The sequence below is a fragment of the Vulpes vulpes genome, chromosome 11 (assembly GCF_048418805.1).
Source record: "Vulpes vulpes isolate BD-2025 chromosome 11, VulVul3, whole genome shotgun sequence".
NCBI classification, from domain to species: Eukaryota; Metazoa; Chordata; class Mammalia; order Carnivora; family Canidae; genus Vulpes; species Vulpes vulpes.
In genome coordinates, this window is record NC_132790.1 from 86,638,205 (window position 1) to 86,660,073 (window position 21,869).

General features: G+C 48.3%; 1 protein-coding gene across 1 annotated transcript in view; it reads left to right on the top strand.

Moving 5' to 3' along the window:
* Window positions 1-580: 580 nt before the first annotated feature.
* Window positions 581-21,869, top strand: part of CLSTN2 (calsyntenin 2) — a 601,316-nt gene continuing 580,027 nt past the window's right edge. Inside the window, exon 1 of the mRNA XM_072726986.1 lies at window positions 581-785. Within this exon, the coding sequence (XP_072583087.1) occupies window positions 668-785 (118 nt within the window). The 5' untranslated portion in view covers window positions 581-667. The remainder of the gene's footprint in view (window positions 786-21,869) is intronic.

Sequence of the window (21,869 nt, forward strand, 5' to 3'; positions counted from 1 at the left end):
CCCCCTACCCGGCGGCTCTCCGCGGCCCCCCCCCTGCCCGGCGGCTCTCCGCGCCCCCCCCCTGCCCGGCGGCTCTCCGCGGGCCCCGCCCCCCCCCCCCCCCCCAGCCCGGGCCGTGCAGACGCGGGGCCGAGGGCGGGACCGCAGCCCGCGCCCCTCCGCCCGGGCGCCGGCTCCAAGGGCGTGGCGGGGGCGGCCCCAGCCCCGCACACACGCGCGCGCCCCGGCGACCGCTTTCCGGGGACCCGCCCTCCCCGCGGGAACTCTCCGGGGAGCCGGAGGGGGACAGGCGAGCCCCCCGCAGCCGCGGCCCCCGGGAGCCGGGTCCCCCCGCAGCTCGAGCGCCCGGGAGCGCGGGGACGCGGGAGGAAAGTTGGGGTCGGGGCCGCGGCGCCGGGAGCGCGGAGGCGGGGAGCGGGGCCCGAGTCCGCGGCTCATGAATATGCACGAGCCGCCTCCCTCCCTCCGTGACGTCACGGGCCGTCCCGGGGTGAGCGCCGGAGCCGCTCCGGGTCCGCGCCAGTGAGCGCGGCTGCTGGCGGGCGGCGGGCGGCGGAGGCCGAGCGCGGCGGCGCCCCCAGCGCACCCGCAGGCAGCGCGAGGGCGAGAGCGCAGGCGGCGGCGGCGGCGGCGGCGGGGAGAGCGGGCGGCGGCGGCGGCGGCGAGGATGCTGCCCGGGAGGCTGTGCTGGGTGCCGCTCCTGCTGGCGCTGGGCGTGGGGAGCGGCAGCGGCGGCGGCGGCGGCGGCGGGGGCAGCCGGCGGCGCCGCCTCCTCGCGGCTAAAGGTGGGTGCTGGGGAAGTTTCCTCCCGCCGGAGGAGGGGGCCGGGCGGGCGCGCGGGTGCGGGTGCGGGTGCGGGTGCGAGCCGGGCGCCCGGGCTACGCCGCGTGTGCACGCCCCCCCTTGCCGCAGCTGCCCCGGCCTCGGTGCGCTCGGGATCCCCGAAGTGAGCGCCCTGCGCCCGGGCCCGAGAGGCTGCACCTGCAGACGCCAGCCCAACCCTGGGCGGGGCCGAGGGACGGGGGAGAAGGGGAGGGCTGCGGGGTCTGGACAACTTTGGGGCGGTCTGTGGCGAGGGGTGGGGGCGACGCGGGCTGCAGCCCGGGGACCGCTTGAGCAGGGCGCGGGCGCGGGGCGGGGGGAGGCAGTTGTCGGCTCCTGCCCCGACCGAGGGGGAATCCGAGGACGGAGCAGAGCGCGTCCCCAGCCCGGAGGTGGGTGGAAACTTGCAGGCTCCGGGGAAGCACCCCCTCTGGCTCGCCTAGGCTCCCCCGGGAACGCGAGCCCCCCCGCGGCCAATCCCACCGCGCTCGGGCACCTGCGGGCCGAGGCGCCCACCTGGCGCCCACCTGGCGCCCCTCCCCCGCCCACCCGGTGCGGTGCACGGTCCCATCTCCCCGCTGCTCCCTCCCAGAGCGAAGGCAGGTCCGGGGGAACGCCCGGCGCTGCAGGGAGACGGTAGGCTGGCGAGCGGCGGACTTTGACAGCTGCCTGGGTGCAAGGGGGGCGGGGGCGCCGGGGTAGGGGCGGCCGGAGGGCGGGTCCGAAAGGGGCGGTCACGTGCCGGCGGGACGGGGCGGGGAGGGGCGAGGGAGGAGCAGGGGGAGCGGAGTGGCGGGGGGCGCTGGGGAGGCAGGAGCGCCCAGCTGGGTGGTAACTTGTTGATTCTTGGCGCCTGTTGACGAGCAGGCTGTGCGCTTGGTTTGGGGGCTGTGGCCAAACCTGCCAGGTAACCGAGAGGCGGGAACGGGGTCGCTGAAATCTTGTTTGACCATCGTCAAAGGACGGGGGGGTTTGCACCTGTAGATGAACAGGTTCCCGATTAGAGGCAGCCCGGTTTTGCAAGCGAGCTTTGGACTACAGCTTACCAGGGGCTCAGGGAGGGGTGTATACCTGCAGGGTGAGGAGAGCGAGAGGGGGACAGTTTGCTACCCCCGGACCTCGGGGATGCTTCTCCCACAACTTGTGAATGATACATTTGAGACGAATAGGAGAGTGCCTGCTGATCCTTTAACCTTACATTTTTGGTGACATGGTTTTGAAACTAATTCACGAGCAGACATCCTGTTTCTTTTCAGCAATCCGGCCACGCCACCCCTATTCTTGAGAAGCAGTTTCTTTCTTTCTTTTTTTTTTTTTAGAAGACAAGGAAAAACTCATTAGGAAAATGTCTCAAAGTGTGGTAGAGGAGTCCCTGATAGGAGGGATCATACTGAGAGACTGCCGTTTTGGTAAAAACAAGAATTAAAAACAGTGAGTTTCCAAACCTTTTGCCCTCCTTCTCTCTTAAAGATACTTTATTAAACAGGCAGATGACATGTTTTTAAAGATTTTTTTCATCACTTTGTAGCAGAACAAAGGGTATATTTATAAGCAGATGTCTGCAAACAGGAGAGCTTGCATCGAGTGAGGAAAAGGGGAAAGCTTGTTTGGGTAGAGGACCTGGTGTGCTTATGCACTGCAGAGTTCTCAGGTCAGAATAGAAAGCTTTGCAGAGATTAAGAGAGGAAGATGAAAAAGGGAAAAAAAAAATCCAGGCTACCAGTGATTCACTGTTTATGTGTACAATTATTGCATTTTAACCAACATTTGTCATCTCCTTCACTTAGAATATACTCATTTCGCGGTGAAAACAAGCCATTTGTCTTTCCAATGTAAAAAGTTGATTGGCCCTAGAGGAATGAGAGTTGCTGAGTCCCCCTTCTTCTTTCTTTCCCCTTCTAACCACTGGGGGGCTGCAAAGAGCGCTGTTAGCTGCATTTTTTTTTTTTTTTTTTAAAGACAAATGTGTAATAGTTGATCAAAACAGAGACATTCATTATGACACTTTAGTCGGTATTTACAGGACTGACTTTCCTTATGACAATGCACTTGCATTTTACGTTCTCAAATCTCACATAATCTCTGAAGAACATGTGCAATAAATAGTAAAGGTGTGCTTCCTACTGCCCCTGACTGCCGTTTCTAAGGTTCGTGGCATTGTTACTCCCGTCCTTGAGAAAGAGAGAAGTCGGGAAGACGTGTGAAGAAGACTGAACAAAACCTAGTTTTCTTCCTGCATACAATTCTGTATCACGTGTAGAAGAAAATAGGGAGCGTGGCGTCAAGCTGCCTGGCAAGAGTTGAATGTGCCCTCCGGACAACTGTCTGGAAACGTGCCTTCCCAGCTTTGGGCTCCCGTAAGGTCTGTGGTACATGGCTCATTTGGCCTTTGTATTCCTTGCTTCTGGCTGCAGGGATTTGAGCAGCTAATGCCGTACAACTATTTGGGATTTTCACAGAACCGCTGAACTTGCAGTGCAAACATATTCCCAATTTCTGAAATAATCTGGTGCCCAGACAGTGATTATAACCACTTCCCTCTGCTCCTCTCTGTCTTGGCTCTTCAAAAAAGATGAACGCTTCTTGGATTCCTTGAAAAGACCAACTTCCATTCATCCCGAATGTAACCCTCTGGTTGCCGGACCAGGATGTGCTCATGGATCCTCTGGACTGTGTTTTCAGACTGAAAGGTCACCTTCCTCAGCCTGATCCCTTCTGTTACTCATCACATGGTCAGGCTTAGACATAGCCTCCCCTAGGAACCTCTCCGGACTGACCTCCCAGAATGGTCACCCCCAGAACACTGTGGCTCTCGCTCTGGCACACCTGTGCTCCTCGTCTGTCCCCAGCACCGCTTTGTGAGCTTTGAGGGCTGGAATCTCATCCTGCCTCTCTAGGGCCGTGCTGCTGTGGGGTCTGCAGGTGGAAGCTGAGCAGTCAGTAGTGATGGGCTTAGTGGCTCCACCTGTTTGCAGTTGAGGTGCTGTTGTTTCCTGACGTAGATGTTTGAGATGCTTTCTCCTCTCCTGTATGGAGTAAAATTTGAACTTAGAGAAACCCAGGTTCTAGTCCTGGTCCTACTGCTTCCTACTTAGATAATCTTGAGTAAACTAGCTAAGCTTTCTGAGCCTCAGTTTCCTTATCTATAAAAGGGGGATACAAAAAATCTATCTTGCAAGGTGGTTGTCTGGAGAGGGCTTAGAAATCATTTAGCCCAGTTCATGGCATGCAAATGGCACTAAATACATAGTGACTGTAATCATTGGTCACGTAAACACGGTTCTAGAGTCTGAGATTTGGTGTAACCTCCTCTTGCTGACCTCTTGGCAGTTCAGTAGCTTTGTTCATGTCTTTTCTCAGCCCAAGCTCTGTTTTCTCTCTGTGTGTATGTGCATATGTGTGGAAAATACTGTGTATAAATGTAAGTGCACATTCATACACGTTTGGCTTGAATTGTGAAAACATTTACCGGGACTCCTGGGTGGCTCAGTGGTTGAGTGTCTGCCTTCGGCTCAGGTTGTGATCCTGGGGTCCTGGGATGGAGTCTCACATCAGCCTCACCTCAGGGAGCCTACTTTTCCCTTTGCCTAGGTCTCTACCTCTCTCTCTCTGTGTCTCTCATGAAAAGAAAATCTTAAAAAAAAAAAAAAAGAAAACATTTACCACTTCATTACTCTGTGGACACCTTCGAGGCCAGGGCCCCCTTCTCACTCATCTCAAAAGCCCTGGTACTTAATGTAGGGAGAGCCTAGAGGAAGGACTCAGCAATGTGTGCTGTATAAGTAAATAAACGTGTCTCGGTGAGCCAGATCTGGAGGTGTGTGGGTTCTGGTCTCTGGAGGAAAGGTCTGTGGTTGATTGGGGGCTGTTAGGAGAGTTCCCCACCCAGTTAGCACTTTCTTCCGAGCCCTGCTATTCCAGGAAGCAGAGACACATTCTTGTTTTACTTAAGACAACCTCTGATGATGCCTGTTTATATAGAAGAAGGTAACCCAAGGTACGATAACCAAATGGCAGCTGGAAACAGATTATTTTTGTTATTGCTTGTCTGGCCCACCACTAAGCTCAAGACATGGACTGTGTAGGATGGAGGGACACCATCTTAACCAGGTGGGGCTGCTGTGACAAAAATCCAGGGGACTTTGTAGCTTGTAAGCAACAGCAATTGATTTCAAACAGTCTGGGGGCTGGAAGTCTGAGATCGGGATGCCAGGAGGGTCGGGTTCTGGTGAGAGTCTCTTCCAGGTTGCAGACTGCTGGCTTCTCGTAGTACCCACACAAAGGGTAGAGGGCAGAGAGAAGAAGCAGGCTTTCTCCTGACTTTTATAAGAGCACTAATCCCGTTGATGGAGGGGCTCCACCCCCATGGCCCCCTCTTACTGCAATCACCTCCCAAAGACCCCACCTCCTAATGCCATTACTTTGGGGATAGGGTTTCAACATATGAATCTTGAGGGAACGCAGACATTCATCCACAACGGTCATGCAATGGGCTTTGAGGGAGCATCCGCAGAAGGCGGGGCTGGGGGGTGACAGAGAAGGGTGCCTTGGGTGAGAGGCCAATGCAGACATGCGCTGGGCCCTGTTCTTTAGCCTTATCAGCCAGGAGCTACTTCTCAGTCTTCTGTTATTCTCCGTGAGGGGAACAAAAAGATAAAGCAAGTTCCAGATATCAAAGAGCTCACACTCTGTGTAGGGCAGACATCACACATGACACGAACTATTGGAAAACTTCATAGCTGATGGGGAAAGGGTAGATTGTGCACTAGAGACCTCAGAAAAATCTTGGAGAAAAAGAAGAAATTGGCAAGGATGGGAGAAGTCAGGAAAGATTTACCGAGAAAATGAAAGGGGGCCTGATGGGTGAGTAGGAGCTGGGTAAGCAGATAGGAGGGGGGGCAGGACGGTGAATGCAGGCTGGTAGGAATGCACATGATTGGCACACAGGTAGGAGTCAAGAGGGAGCTCAGCCATGGCCAAATGTGTTTCTTTGTTTTCCATTTTTTTTTTTTTCTTTTAAAGGCAGGGGAGGGAGAGAGAGAGAGAGAGAGAGAGAGAGAGAGAGAGAATCCCAAGTAGGCTCCGTGCCCAGCGCAGAGCCTGAAACAGGACTTGATCTCATGACCTAGAGATCATGACCTGAGTGGAAATCAAGAGTCAGACGCTTAACTGACTGACCTACCCAGGCACCCCATTTTTTTCTTTTCTTTCTTTCCTTTTTTTTTTTTTTTGAGAGAATACATTTCTGCATACAGATTACAGAGCTAATAAAAGAACAAATTTTTATTGAATGCACACTGTGTGCCAGGCACTTTTTTCAGCATTTCACAGGTGTCCATTAGTTTGGTCTTAACCCCAACCCTGTGATGCAGGTAGAATGACTATCCCATCTTTTTTTTTTTTTTTTGACTATCCCATCTTTACTGAGAAAACTGAGGCCCAGAGAAGTGAAGTAACTTGCTCATGGTCTCACAGCTTAGAGATTGTAGAACTGACATTTGAACCCAGAACAGTGTGATAGACATGGATTTCCCACATCACCCGGGCTTACTGACCAGAGTGATGTGATGTCTGCTTGGGGAAGGGTCTGAGTGGAGTCAGAGAGGCTCTTCCTACCTTGAAAAGGCATCTCCTCACTGTCTGAGAACATTTGGGCTTCACCACAAAATTGCTAAAAGAGTCCATTTCTTTTCAAGACATTCTCTGATTCGCTTCGCCATGAGGAAGCGAATCATGGCTTCTGGTCCAGGCAGCTTGAAGCTTTTCTCACCTCCCATCACAGTCGTGCTTGGCCCCACACAGAGAAGGCAGCTGTCTGCATTGCGTGGCCTGAGATGTGCTTGTAGGGGTCTCCTGCACCAGAAAGAGCTCTGTAGCTGGTCTTTCATTTAGGTTAAGCATGGCCTTCTTCTGACTCCTTCATTAGGCAGGATGAATAAAGGATACCATGAACGCTTTCAAATATATTAGACTGAGTTCTGGGGAGAATGAGGTGGGGATGCTGAAAAGTGAACATGGCAAGAGTGGGAGGAGATGGTGTAGATGGAGTAGCAGGTGCCTGACTACTCATAAGGCTGCCTTTTCTTCTCATGTCATGGCATGATTATATATGTCAATTGTTTTTTCACAAATACCCAGTTTATGGGTTGGTAAAGGAACCCCCACAGGGCCTGCAAGCAACAGAGCCAGAAATCAGACCAAGAGGTCTTACTGCTTGTAGGTGATTGTAAATCCTGCCCCAGAGAGCCAAGTGATGTCTTGGACAATGTCACCCAAAGCCCACTTCTGCTATCCCTTAGTGGTTTTCTAATCCTTGGAACCGGCTCTTATCCTTACACATTCTCAGGACCTTGCTTGTCCCCAACTCAATGCCCTCTGCTTGCATCAGCTCTCCCAGGGTCATCTCTGGCCCTGACCAATTTTTCTAGCTCATCTTGAGCCCTGCTCAGAGGCTCATTGATGTCTGCCTCCTCTAGGATGCTCTGGGGGACCATCAGTCCCATGTATGCCCCACCTCTTATCTCCCTCCAGGAATCTGCTGTAACTCTGGCCTTCATTTGGATGTGCACTCACCCAAGTCAGAGCCCCAGGACTCCTCCAGCATGCTTCTCTCTCCTCCATCACACCCCATCCTTCATCATGTCCAGTTGATTCTATCCATGAATATCTAGAACCTTCCCATGTCTCTCCGTGCCCATTGCTACTACCTTATTCAGCAGGTGTTGCAATGAAAGTGCTAAATTTTAATTTTGACCTCTTCCTCACCCCTCCCTCACACTGCTATCAGGAAGGGTAGCACTAACTCCAGTCTCACCAGGCCTACAGGAAATTCCATCCTAGTCCTCATGAATCCATCCTGCACCATTCATACTAGGGGCTGGTAGGGTCCCAGGGTTTTGAGAATAGCTTTGCACTCTCGGAATGGCTTCAAGTTTCTCTCTGTCACAGGCTACCACTTGTGATGCCCACTATCTGAACAGCATGGCCCCTCGATGTCCCTGACTCTCTACTTCCAGAGACAGCAGGATCTTTGCTGCCATGGAGACCCTAGTACTGGAAATCTAATCCTTCTGCCACATGCTGTAGCCACTGCCCTGGGATTGGAAGGGGTGCTGTGGGGGTTATGAGAGGGAGGAGGACACCAGTTCCTGTTCTAGAGGAAACCAGGCTCTCTCCCACATTTCTGCCTCTCCCAGCCCTACCTTAACCCCTTCTAGCAGCTCACATATTCATAGGGCAAAGGCTAGGACAGGAAGCATCTGCAGAGAACTTGTGCCTGCACTCTTATAACCCAAGCCGCCTCTGAAGCAGGGGTATGTGAGGGCCCACTTGCTTTCTGAGATCAGGGAGCCTCACCTCTGATGATAGTACCTCTCAAGATAGTTCCAAACTCTGCCATAAAAGTTGATGGTTTTCCCCATACTACTCATCAGGCCTCCTCTCTTCTCAAAGAATTTTCCAAAAAAAAAAAAAAAAAAAAAAAAAGAATTTTCCAGCAATTTCCAGAAAGCAAATACAGCCATCTACCAAGAGCTGACTATTTCTAGGCACTGCTCTGAGTGCTTTATAGGTATTAATACTCATTTAGCCTTCTAGCTACTCAACTCAATGGGGATAATAAGTATACTCTTATTAAAGGTAAGAAAACCAAGGCCAGGAAGGTTAAGCTACTTACCCAGTTCACCCAACTAGTAGAAGAGTAGAGCTTGGATTTGAATCCATGAAGTCTAGTTTCAGAGTCTTCTCCACTGTGTCAGTGATTCTCAACCCTGGGTGCATAGTAGAACGACTTGTAAAATAGCAGTGATGCCTCGAACCACCCACGGAGATTCTGGTGCAGTTACTCTAGGCTAGGACCTGAGATTTCCTTTAAAGCTCTCAGGTATTTCTTTTCTTTTTTTTTTCTTTTTAAAATTATTTCTTTATTTGAGAAAGAGAGAGCAAGCGAGCTCTTGAGCCAAGGGAGAGGTAGAGGGAGAGGCCGACCTTCATGGAGCCGGGAGCCTGATGCAGGCCTCTATCTCAGGACTCTGGGATCATGACCTGAGCCAAAGGCAGAAGCTTACCTGAGCCACCAGGTTGCCTCAAAGCTCTCAGGTATTTCTGATGCCCAGCCAAATCGGAGAAGTACTCCCATTGGCTACTAACAATTCCCCAAAGAATGCTTTGTTTCTTTAACGTAGGTTACAAAGCTGCTTCCAGGTGGTGACCTGTTCCATGTTTTACCACTTCTAGTTCCCCATCAAAGTGCCTATTGCCAGGACACCTGGGTGGCTCAGCGGTTGAGCGTCTGCCTTTGGCTCAGGTCGTGGTCCTGGGTCCTGGGATCTGTATGGGGCTCCCCGTGGAGCCTGCTTCTCCCTCTGCCTGTGTCTCTGCCTCTCTCTCTGTGTCGCATAAATAAAATCTTAAAAAAAAAAAAAAAAAAAAAGCCTATTGCCTTCCTGCCTCCCCAGGTAGACTGTGAGGCCCTCCCGGGGAAAGAATCCCGGTCACCTCTGTGTGACCAGTGTCCGGCACTGCCCAAGGTTCGTAGTGAACGCTGAGTGTGGGGGTAGTGAATGTGTGCTGGGTGGTGCCACCCATGATGGCTGTGAGTCCCTCAGGGCTCTGCTCTTGCACATTTCTCCTGGTGAGTGCCCCTTCCTGCCCTTGGGCACTGGTAGGAACTGCTCATCAGGCCTCCCCCTTTTAGTTATCTGACTTTCCAAACCAATTAATGGCATTCACTTTAAAAGTTGAAAACACTGAGCTCTACAGATGAGTTAGGAGAACATTAACCACACCAAAATGTGTGAGGGCGTCAAGTCCGGCAGATGCCATTGGAATTCTCACTGAGAAAGGCTATAAGCGCTACTCTCATTGCTCTAAAAATGCTTGCTTGGGGATCCCTGGGTGGCTCAGCGGTTTAGTGCTGCCTTCTGCCTGGGGCATGGTCCTGGAGTCCCGGGATCAAGTCCCGCATCGGGCTCCCCGCATGGAGCCTGCTTCTCCCTCTGCCTGTGTCTCTGCCTCTCTCTGTGTGTCTCTCATGAATAAATAAATAAAATCCTTAAAAAAAAAATGCTTGATTGGCTGAAATTTGACTGACTTAAAAAGAAAAGTATCATTTTTGTGACTTACACCACTTCGCATGTCCATGATGTCTGTTGTAGTATATAGTTAAATCTGCAGTCTTCAAACAAGTCTGACAAAGTCACTGTGGAGAATGACGTCTTGGGACCTGGACCCACTGATCAGTGTGAAGCTAGGGGGCAAATCATTCACTCCTCTGGGGTCGGCTTTGTGCCCCCTCCCTCCTCTACCCACAAAAGTTCTGAGTATCCACATGGAAGTGGCTCTGAATGCCCTTTGAAGGGATAAAGTGTCTACGAAAGGAAGGTGATCAGATTTAAGAAATTTGTTTTGAGACTTTGAGACTCAACTCCCCCAAACAAAACCCCGCATCATTTTCTTTTACACTGCCTTACCTATTTAGTTAAGTATATTTTCAGGAGAAGTTTGAATTTAGTGTTAAGTTCCTTCCCAGCTCTTTGATGTACAGCCTGCATGTGTCACACAGCTGGTGGTCACCATGGTTACCCAAGAATGCAACAGCTGCAGGTCCATAAATTTTCCGGGAAGAACCAGTCAAAACTGTTAATATTATGTCAAGTTGATGTGTCGTTTTCCAATTTGCATGGATAGCTGCATTGCAGCAAATTAATTAAAACAGATAAATGTTAATCTAATGCATGTCTCCTTGTAATTAATGAAATATAGCCATTACAGGGGTGTTTGATTTATTGTTTTAATTTATAAAATGCTGAATTCTCCTACAAAGTTAGATATAGTAATAGGAGAAGCTGACCCATATATAGCATTAGGAAAAATAATCACATTTCTATAAATTAATCACTCTCTAAAAGGATATAGTTCATTAACACCGTGAACTGAAAGTGTTAGATGTAAATTAGATTAACCTTTTTAGTGACACTTCCATTTATATTGCGTATTCTCTTCAAACTCAAAGCACTTTACATATATTAATTCAATTAACCCTCCCCAGACCCTTGTTAAGTAAGTACATATATCAAAGTTGGAAGGGAGGAGAAATGAAACCCTTCAAAGATATTGAAGTCCTGGTCTTAGGATGCATTATTTATGATTTCCTTTGCGGCAGTACAGTTTATCCTGGACTTATGTAGCTTGAGAACATGGGTAGGTATTCAGGCTCGCTCTCTGGGCTGCCAGGAAACGCTTAGCATGTCATTCTTTACCTGAAGCCAGAGACGCTTCTGTCTGATGCTCAGGCCAAATGCTCTAAGGAAACTTCGGCCTTATTGTGTAATAGGTACCCCAGCAGCCCTGGGTTTGGCTGTGGACAGGGCATCTCCAAGTGGGTGTGGGTGATGAGACCCTAGTAACCACCCAGGCATCTAGAGGGTCTTGGCAGGCTTCTATCCCGTCTTTAACCCCCTCCTCTTGATTATCTAGACACTGAGGATGGGCCAGTGAACAAGACATGGGATGTGAATGGGAGAAGAAACAGGAGTGACAGGGAAATGGAAATGGGATTTAACCTTTCCTCTGGGGTGTCTCTTCAGGTCCATCTGGTAGATGGGTGGCAGGAACTGCTGTCTCTTCACCTGCTGGGATGGAGTTGGAGACCCTGAGAGAGGAAGGATTCATTCTCTGTCTACCTAAAAGCCTGTTTCTCCAGGAAAATTTCCTGAGTGAGGATCTGGGTCTTCTGCTGTAGCTCGTCACCAGGAATGTCCCATGTGTTGCGGGGGCCGTGCCTGTGTGCAGGACTTCTTGTCATTGCCCCAGGCCTCCTGAAGATAGGCACACAGGGGAGAGGAAGAGGATGGGGGCTTGCATTGTGAAAGCTTTCAGAGAATAAGGGGTGGAGACTCTAAGAATTTGCTTAGTGTGATTGAGTGTTTGGTTGTTTGAGGTTCTGAATTTTCTTTTTCCAACTCTTTCTGCTCTTTCAAGTTCTCAAATCCACAAGTGCTCTCTTAGGGGCAGATTCTCACTATATTCCCCAAACCAGACCGTTCTGAGATGCAATTCATATCAGATAACAGTCTGCCCTGTAGCTAGTGGTTCCAAACCTACCATGGGCAATGTTAACCCAAAGGAATGAGAATCACTAATGGTTAGACAGGAAATAGAGTGTAGAACAAGTTTGGAGAGTGGGAGATTCTCCTCTCGGGCTCTGGAGTTGGAAGTCACTTACTCTGATCCTCTAGGCCCACATGCAAGGGCACTTTAAGCCCACCCAGCCCTAGAATTTCAGCTCCTTGTGCTCAGCCCCCACTTCTTGGCACACATCTCTTTGCTGTGAACTGTCCCAGCTTCTTCCCTCCAGACCCAGTCTGGGATTAACAATCAGGACTTCGAGCCAAGAGCTAAAATACGAGCCATCACTCGGACATTCACAGAAACTCTGGGGAATGAAAGGAAGTAGTTTGAAGTTCATGGGATTTTAATACCCACCCACCCTCTTTTCTTTTCTTTTTTTTCTTTTCTTTTCTTTTCTTTTCTTTTCTTTTCTTTTCTTTTCTTTTCTTTTCTTTTCTTTTCTTTTTTCTTTCTTTTCTTTCCTTTTCTTTTTCTTTCTTTCTTTCTTTCTTTCTTTCTTTCTTTCTTTCTTTCTTTCTTTCTTTCTTTCTTTCTTTCCTTCCTTCCTTCCTTCCTTCCTCCCTCCCTCCCTCCCTCCCTCCCTTCCTCCTTCTCTCCCTCTTTCCCTCCTTCCTTCCCTCTTTTCCTCCCCTTCTTTCCTCCCCTCCCCTCCCCTTCCCTTCCTTCACTTCCTTCCTTCTTTCCCTCCCTCCTTCCTTCCCTCTTTTCCTCCCTCTCTCCCTCCCTTCTTTCCCTTACCCCCTCCTTCCTTCCTTCTTTCCCTCCCTCCCTTTCTTTCCCACCTTCCTTCCCTTCTTCCCTCCTTCTTCTCTCCCTTCTTCCATTTTTCCCCTCCTTTCTTCTTTCCTCATTGCCTCTTTCCCACCCTCCTTCCTTTTTTCCCTCCTTCTTTCCCTTCTTCCCTCCTTTCCCTCCTTCCTTCTCTCTTTTCCTCCCCTTTCCTCCCCTCCCTTCCCTTCCTTCCCCTCCTTCACTTCCTTCTTTCTTTCCCTCCTTTCTTTTCATTTTTTTTTTTTTGGTGTTGTTTTTATTTTGTTTGCTTGTTTTTGTTTGTGGGCGGGTGAATGATCCTTGGAATAGGAGAGGAGGCTGAAATTATTCATAATAAGAGTAAAAAGGATTTAACATTCAAGATCTAGATTTTACCTTCTTGGCTTTTATGTTGGCTATTTTTTTTTCCTAAAGAAAAGTAAATCATTTCTGCTTTATTGCACCATCATCAGAAATATCAAGATGGTTATATCTTGCTTATTTATTTTAAAATTTAAGACTCTTCAGTGATTTGTTTTTCTTTTAATTAGATATCATGAATATAGCATTTTTAAAAATTGCACTTACATCTTTTTCCTTTTTGAACAACCCCCTGCCTCTTCTCCACCCTAATTTTCCAGTAGGTAATCCCAGCCCTCCTACCTAGAGGAATTCAAGTCATGACCAGCCAAGGATCTTTCTTGAAACTGTAGCTTTTCCTGGGGTTTTGCTTCCAGACATGTCCCACCACTCCTTTGTTACAGAGCCCATGGGCGAAAAGGGAAAGGTTGACAAAATATTTGAGTCGGCCTTTAAGCACCTATATCATTTTACTTTTCTCTGCCCTGCAATAACCCTTCCTGCTCACCCCCACCATGCTGGGGTCTCTTTTATCAAGACCTTAGGGGCACAAAGATCTGCTTTTGGAGGTAGGGTTGGCTACTCTCTGTAGCCACTGTTCAAAATACTATGAATAGCACTGGGTGTTATGCTAAATGTTGGCAAATTGAACTTTAATAATAAAAAAAAATTAAAAAGAATTATTTTCTAAATGTGAAAGTGTGAAACAGTAATAGTTATATGTTACATGATATATAATGTAAATATATCATTGCAGCTGATAAATATCATGAGCACAAAAAAATATTATGAATAATGATGAAAATCATCCTCAACCTCATATTACGATTTGTTTTCTCAGTCCAGTGGGAAGATGTGAGAAAAGTATTTTTAGAAAACTTTGCCACTTCTATTGATCAGAACTACTCACTCTTATTAAAGACTGAGGACTCACTATGTAGCCACAGTTCCAAAACAAGTCACCTGGAACACTTCCAACCAAATGGGCTCCTATATAGGAGATTTGGGGCCACCATGATTCCTGCCCCAAGTCAATATGACACTGGTGCCTAAAGCTCTACTTATATCATCTATCAGAGAGGAAGCACATGTAACTTTCCAGTAAACTAAGGTAATGAGACATGATACATGGTCTTGTTTGGTGATGTTTACTTTTAGAAAGAGAGAGCACTGCTCCACCTATAGGGTTAAACAGTCACACATTGGTGGCATTAAGGGCAGCATAGCAGGACATTTGGAGGGTGTGGAGAATGTGTGAAGCAGATGGATCTCTGTCGTCGTGCTCAAACCATGTCAGACTGATACCAATTCCTGTGCCCAAATTGTGTGGATGAGTCTATAAGACATACCTTCTGTCATTTAAAAGCTGACAGTGGCTGGACACATTCAAAAACAAATTTTCCAGATTCTTAGGAAACTGGGCTCCTGCCCATGCTGGCTGCCAGTGCTAGTGGGTTGTGAGTGTCTTCTCAGCCTTGGGTCCTGGCATGAGACAACCTGATGCTTACTGTGGACAGCTTCTGTGGTTATGAACCCCAGTTCCCTGCCTCATGGGGCCCTCTTTTGCCTCTGTGCTGCTGCACACCATGCCTCACCTGCTGTTGTAATTTTGCCCTGCCAGGCAGCAGCCCTCACTGTGGGCACCTCTCCTGGGAATCCATCCCTGTGTACCCCCTGGCCAAAGGAGGGGGTGATCTATCCTGTCAGAACCAATGGCCCCTTTCTTCCTCCCCTATTACACAGCTGTCATACAGAACCCCCCCTCCCCCAGTGGCACTTATCAGATTGTATTGTCACCTGCTTGCTTGCCCCTCACTCAACCATGCAAGGTCAGTATCTGTGTCCCCAGTATCTCATTCCTGTGTCCCCAGAAGTTTAGGGAGTAGGATGGGTGGATAAGTGACAGCTGGAGCTCCCAGGAACCCAGCTCTTTGCCCTGTGGGGGTTGCAGGGTTGGGTTGGAGCTTTCCTTGATTCAGCATTCTCCTTCATCCCTCTGGGTCTCCAGTGCCCATCTTCCTAGTGCAGACATACCAGAGTAGGGCTGATGCGGTAGGATGATTTGGTCAGGAAAGGTCAGCATCACAGGCAGGGCACTGGCTCTCCCTGGCATTGCTGGCACATTCCAGAATGGAGAAGTGGAGCCAGGCTGGAGGTGGGTGACTTGCTGGGTATGAGACAGATTAGGTGCTGATGATGCTGGAGGCCATTGTCAGAGTGTATCTTCTGGGAAAAGTAATGTAAATTAACTTTCCCATCAGTGAAATAGCTTTGTTGTAAGCTCCGTCTTTAATCTGTAGCATTGAACACTGCACAGTTGGGAGAACATCTTCTGTGACTGCACTGATGAGAATTTAGTTGTGACCATTGGCTGCTGTGGGTCTAATACTCTCCCCACCACACTCTTCTGTGTTGCCCTGTGGATCTTGTGTATTCCCGTCAGCATTCTCTTAGACCCTAGATTGTAGAAGTCCTATGTATATAAAGCATGCTTTCATTTCCAAATAGATCATTAAGAGCACTTTGATATGGAATCAGATGCATGGATATGTAGAGGCAAGAATGAGGTTTTAAGTAGGAAAAGCTGTCATCAGTTAAAATGGGATGGCCACATGGGATGAGGCCCATGAAATTCTCCCCCCACAGCTAGGGAAGCAGGCAATCAGGAAGAGGTATAGACTTCTGGATGTGCTGAAATTTCTAGGCTGTGCATGTAGTCCACAAAAAATGAGCAAGTGGGAATCTCCCCAAAGTAAAAACATTTACTTCTGGATCTAAGGATATACTGGTTTGTACTGAGCATTAAAGATTTGGCACTGTGCACAGGGAAACCCCACCTTCCCTATCCAGACCAAAACCTAAAACTTCTGAGGCTGGCATTGGGAAGAAAAGCTCTCGGGGTTGGGGCAGGGATATGAGCTGTGGAGCAGGGGCAGGGCAGGTGGCTAACTGCTCTGATTCTGATCCTGACGTCTCCCTTCTAGGAGCAGAGGTTTTTCTGTGGATCGTGCTGCCACTCCCCACATGGGCTGGGTTAGGGATCCAGACCGGAGAGGGATACCATCTTCCTGTAGCCCTGGCTCAAGTGGGAGCATTTCCTTCTATTCCCACATCAAGGCTAGAGCTTGGACCCATCAGGGTTTTACTAAAGTCTGAGGATCCATAACAGGGAGATAAACTGAAAGGATTATGAATCTAGACCACTGGTTGTCATCCCTGTCAGAACCAATGGCTCCTTTCTACAAAAAATATTTTGTACTGCTCCTGTTACTGTTATTCTCCTGAAATGAAACTTGGTGATGTTATTGCCTGCTAGTATACATAATTTAACAAATCAGTATAATGCCTTAACTGAAATATAAAGGAGCTCAAAGGAAAACATATAATAAAATACTATGTAATGCCCTGGGCCCAACTCTGTGGGAGGAAGTAGTGAGTTAGATGCTTGCTGTGAATCCCACGCAATAAATGCACATGGATCTAGGTGCGTTGTATTTGGCAATTCAAATGTCATGGGCAGTATTGGGGTGACGTAATGTTTAGAAATGGTGAGATATTTCTGGTGAAGTCCTGAGCAAGACAAAGTACACTCTGGCCTCAATTTATAGGATAGCTGTATTCCTGGAAAACTTGGGGTTTATTAAAGCTACACAAAGAATATTTAGCTGAACCAGTCCGGTACCACTGGCATAAGGAAGAGACTGTAGAGTTCTAGATGATGTGTTGGGGCATTCAGCCCAAGAGATGCCTGGACACCTGCAACACACTCACTCACTTACACATTCCCAGTTATAGGAGACACCAAAGATGGATCCCATATGTGCTTGCAGGCTGAAATTGCTTTACAGGGTAGATAATTTCTGGAGCTATAGTCTTTCTGGGTGCCTTTTGGGGAAAAACGGGAAAATGCTGCCTGGACGACTGAACGAAGTTGTCACATTTCACAAGAAGGTCTTCTCAAGATTAAGGCTTCCCAGTGAGGCATTGGAAGTTCTTGTGAAGCCCATTAACCATGTACTGGAACATTATTTAGACCAGTGGAAGGGAGAACTGCTACTTGGCCTTGTTAAGTATAGAGATATCCCCTGGTCTTCCCCCTCTTCTGCTTCTCCACTTTGTGAGCACAAGAGCAGGCTGGAGGGAAGGGGGGCAGACCACACTTCGCCCCTCAACAGAGATTTGGGGATGCCTTGCCTTTGGAGGGGGCAGAGAGAGTAGATATTTGGAGAAGATAGGAAATTGATGTTAAAAATGACCTGGATTGAGCCTCAGTAATTGAAAGGGAATGAAAAGCTGTGAAATTGGGCCAGAGTATCTTTGAGGCAGTTTCTACCCAGTGGGAAAGAGGAGGTTGATATAGCATGGTAGGGGGGCAGAAATAACATTATTTTATGTTTATAACCCAATGGATTAAACTCCCAACACACAGGACAGAGTATTTATTATGGTCAATACTAATATTTCACAGTTAAAACACTGGTCTCTTGGATGGAAGATTCTTCCTTAGTGTTCTCCTTCATAATGTAGAGGATGAGGGTTTTTATTGTGTTTTGTTTTTAATCCCTAGGTGTCTTGTTTTTCTTCCTTCCTTCACATAAGCTTGAGGTGTTACTAGGAGAGAGGCTGAATTGCCAAGGAGAGCTTCAGTAACTTTGAGATGAAAATGCATTTTAATATTTTGATTTAATAGGAAATGGTATATCCCCTCAATAAGTAGTTCAGTGACATTTGGTAGTTCTGTAATATTTGACTTGGAGTGGAGTTTATAAAAATTTCAGCCCAACAGTAACTTCAGGGCACTAAGGGATGTATGTATTTCTGAAATGAGAAGACCTGGTTGACATTCTGATTCTAAAATCAACATCATCTCTTATGCGTCACCATATTTTCAATTATAATGGACTATAAGCTGTGAATTTAAAAGCAGCTTCCCTGCAAGCTCCCGCACAGACCCAGCTTGTATGGAATAAAGAGAAGAGCCTGGGTGGGAGGGAGAATTCTTACACCCACTCTTCCAACTTATTACTAAAATGCTTCCTTCCCTGAGATGGCTTTGGTAGCCCCTCCCCCGCCCATCCGGCCCCCCCTCCCCCCCACATTGGTTCCTTGGGGATTTTTTTGAAAGTGGAATCTTTTCTAACTTCATGAGGAATTTACATAGCGATTTGCCTGAAATGGTTGAACTTGGGAAAGGTAAAATCATGGCAGTAAAAGCCTGAGGTTGTATGAAATACCTCTGCCAGCCAGACAAAAGTATTTCTAACAGGAAACTTGGGGAGTGAAACAAGTGTCTAGGGCATGGTGTTCTGTTATTTTTCTGGTATTTCAAGATAAATTCAGACCTTCTCTATTTATTTGTTTCCCATTTGAGCATCCTCTCACTCTCCAAGTTAAAAAAAAAAATGCCCTAAATGGATTATATCGAGTTCCAGGTATGATGGTTTTGGCAGCAATTAAGGTCAGTGGTTATACTTAGGCTGTCCTAGGGTGCAGTGGTTTTGTGGAGTACGGTTTTGTTTTGTTTTGTTTTTGCCAGGGGGCTCAGGAGCAGACCTCCCTACACCAGAGGGTGGTCGCAAAATCAAATCTTTGATGGCCCCCAGTTCTACCAAGAGCCAGTTAGGATGAAGAAGAGCAAACTCTTTCCCCATCTACCCATTCAGCAGGGCTAGAGTAATAGAATAGCTATGGAGTTAGGTGGAGCCTGTTACCAGTGGCTTGGAATTAGGGGCTTCCTCCCCAGAGGGGATGTGCAGTGTAGGCTGGAGCTTATGGCGGGTCATGACCCCCTCTTCAGCATGCGTTGTCATCAGACTCAATGAGATGCAGGTTGGATGGATACCTGACAATAGCCATGGGGGTGTGTGTGGGGAGGGGATTTACGTGGCCATGGACTGTGATTGTAACAGATGACAGTAGGGCGCTGTCCACATTCCCTCTGCTCCTGCTGTTTTCATGCATTCAGGCCCTACTTCCAGCACCAGTGGCGCTTTGCCTGTGGCTCTCTCTGGCCATGAGACCTTTCTTTGGCTGTATGGGTGCCAAGTCAGAACCCCAGGGAATTAACGCCCCCAGGAATGGTCCTCAGCCAGTGACTGACAGGTCTTGGTGGATCAGTACCCCAAAACCCTTGTCTCTCTGGTAAGAGAACATCTGCAGCCTTGCACACAGTTCCTCGAGGTCCTATTGAGGCGTGGGCTCCATGCACCCCCAATGGCTACTGGCTTCTACATTTACTGTTCTTTCCTTATATCATCTTCCCAGATGCACCACTTGCACCCAAATCCTTGACTCATGCAGGGCCTGCTTCGGAGGGACCTCAAACTGATAGAGGAAGTGAAGATATTTTATAGGGGGTGCATGCTGAGCTCTCTGGGCTCTTCCTCCATACCGTCCCCCAGGGTAAGTCTTATATTTCAGGATCTGGACACTGGAGTTTCTTGGCACATCTGGTCAGACTTGACAGCTCTGCAGTCTCCAAGGACATCTCTCTTGGTGGCATCTCCCTTCACTGCACACCAAATGCCCATGTGTGGCACTTACACACCCATTCCTTCAAACACGCTGGGGTTAGAGGGCCTCCCTGCAACAAATGCCCTATGTAGTGCTCTGCAACCAGGGCACGCAGATGGCCTGGCGGTGCTGGCCGCTTTTCTTCTGGGCCCAGGACTCTTAAGGCTCCTTGAGGGAAGGGTAGCCCCAGCTCCTTGCCCAAGTTCTGGGCTGAGGTACATACCCACCCTCCTGAGGTGACGTGAGTTGAATTAGGCCGAGTGCCTGCAGCACACAATCCTTCACACGTCTAGGGCAACATCTGGCCCTTGATCGCAGCCAGATTTCTCAAGTGTCTATTTTCAGCATTCTCTCAGAGCACCTATAAGTGAATTTGCAAAGCAGTTACCTCTGACGGCGACACTTCTTTCACGATGTGGAATAGCCGACAGAATGAAAAATCTCTCCCCTACACTCACCCCAGCTTGCCCACTGGTCTGAATTACCATGATCATTCTCTTATTCCAGGTAAGGTGCTACAAAATCTGACTGATTTTTGTCTGAGAGCCTTAGTGCACTGAGCCACTGTCAGCTGAACAGTCAGTCGGATGTGAATCAGGCCCTCAGCTTAGCTTCGTTAAGCTCCATCCACATGGCCCAGCTCAAGTGGATGGGATATAGTAGTTTTTATTTTTTTGACAACCAAATGACTTTAGGTGTTATCAGCATATAAAATATATGTAAATAGGCCATTTCAGGTGCTGAATACAACATCTAATTTATTTAAGAAGTTCTCTTTATTCTGGGTGGCTGACTGATGTAGGGTATATAAATAGTATATGGATCCTGACTTGGTTCTGATTATATCACACGGAAGCTATGTGATCTTGGAAAAGTTGCTTCACTTCTCTGGGCATCAGATTTCTCATCTCTAAGATGGGTGTGTGTGTGTGTGTGTGTGTATGTGTATATATATATATACACACACACACATATATATATATATATAAAATATATATATATAAAATACACAATATATATAAAAATATATATATTTTAAAGGTTTTATTTATTCATGAGAGACACAGGCAGAAGGAGAAGCAGGCTTCCTGCAGGGAGCCTGATGTGGGACTCCATCCCAGGACCCCAGGATCATGACCGGAGCCGAAGGCAGATGCTCAACCACTGAGCCACCCAGGTGCCCTCTAAGATTGGTATATTAAGTCCTATTTCAAGATACCGCTCTAAAGATAAAGTGAGCCCAAGGACAAAAAACACTTGGCATACGAGAGTCTGGTGATCTGGTTATCTATTGCTGTCCAGCAAACTATCCCACACTTACTGTTGGAAAGCAACCATTGTATTATGCTCATAGGTCCCATGGCTCTGGAATTTAGATAAAAGGGAGGGAAGGAGGGAGGATAGCTTGCCTCTGTTCCATGATGTCTGCTGCCTTAAATGACTGGGGATTGGTTGGGATCACCTGGAGGTTTCTTTACTCACACATATGGTGCCTGGGCCTGGCCGACTCAAGGTCTGAGCTCAGCTGGGGCTACTGACCAGAGCCTGCGCATGACATGACCTCTCCTGTATTCGGCTTCCTCCCTGCATGAAGACATTGGGATAGTCATACCTCTTACCTAGCAGCTCAGGGCTCCAGTGCACAAAGTGGAAGCTGCAAGGCTCTTGCTCAGTCCCTCTCTTGAGTCGTCTAGAAGCAGACCCTTCTCACCTCAAGTGTGCTTCTCGCTAGATGATTCTAACTTGGTTCTATTTGTGTATGACCTTGGCCTTAGCCAGAATGGTCATAACTCTCCCATGGCCCAAAAGAGAAGGGATGGAGGATGTTTATTTCCTACACAGCAAGCCCAGGGCACACCCTGTATGGGGGGCAGCATGCATGGTGAGAACTCTGGAGGAGACACAGGTCCCTATAGGAGGTTGGAAGTGGAGGCCAAAGGGAAGTGTGGTGATGGCGATAAGACTTTGAGGATTGTAATCCCTGTCCTGGAGACTTCACATACATTAGCTCACATCATCCTCACAGGAACTATGTGAGTGGGTCTCCTAACCTCCCCATTTTATAGGAAGAAGCTGAGTCTCCCAATAAGCTTTAGGAAGTCCCTAAGTACTGGCATTGGGACTTGAAGCCACATCTGTCTGACTTCAGAGCCTATACCCTTAATATCATCGTGGTATGTAGTCTCCCACTCGGTGACACATTTTTTATTTTTTTCTCTATTGTGCATTCATCATTTTCCCTGACTTCATTCTCTACTCATTGAGGGCAACAGCGTGTCTTTTCCTCTTATATT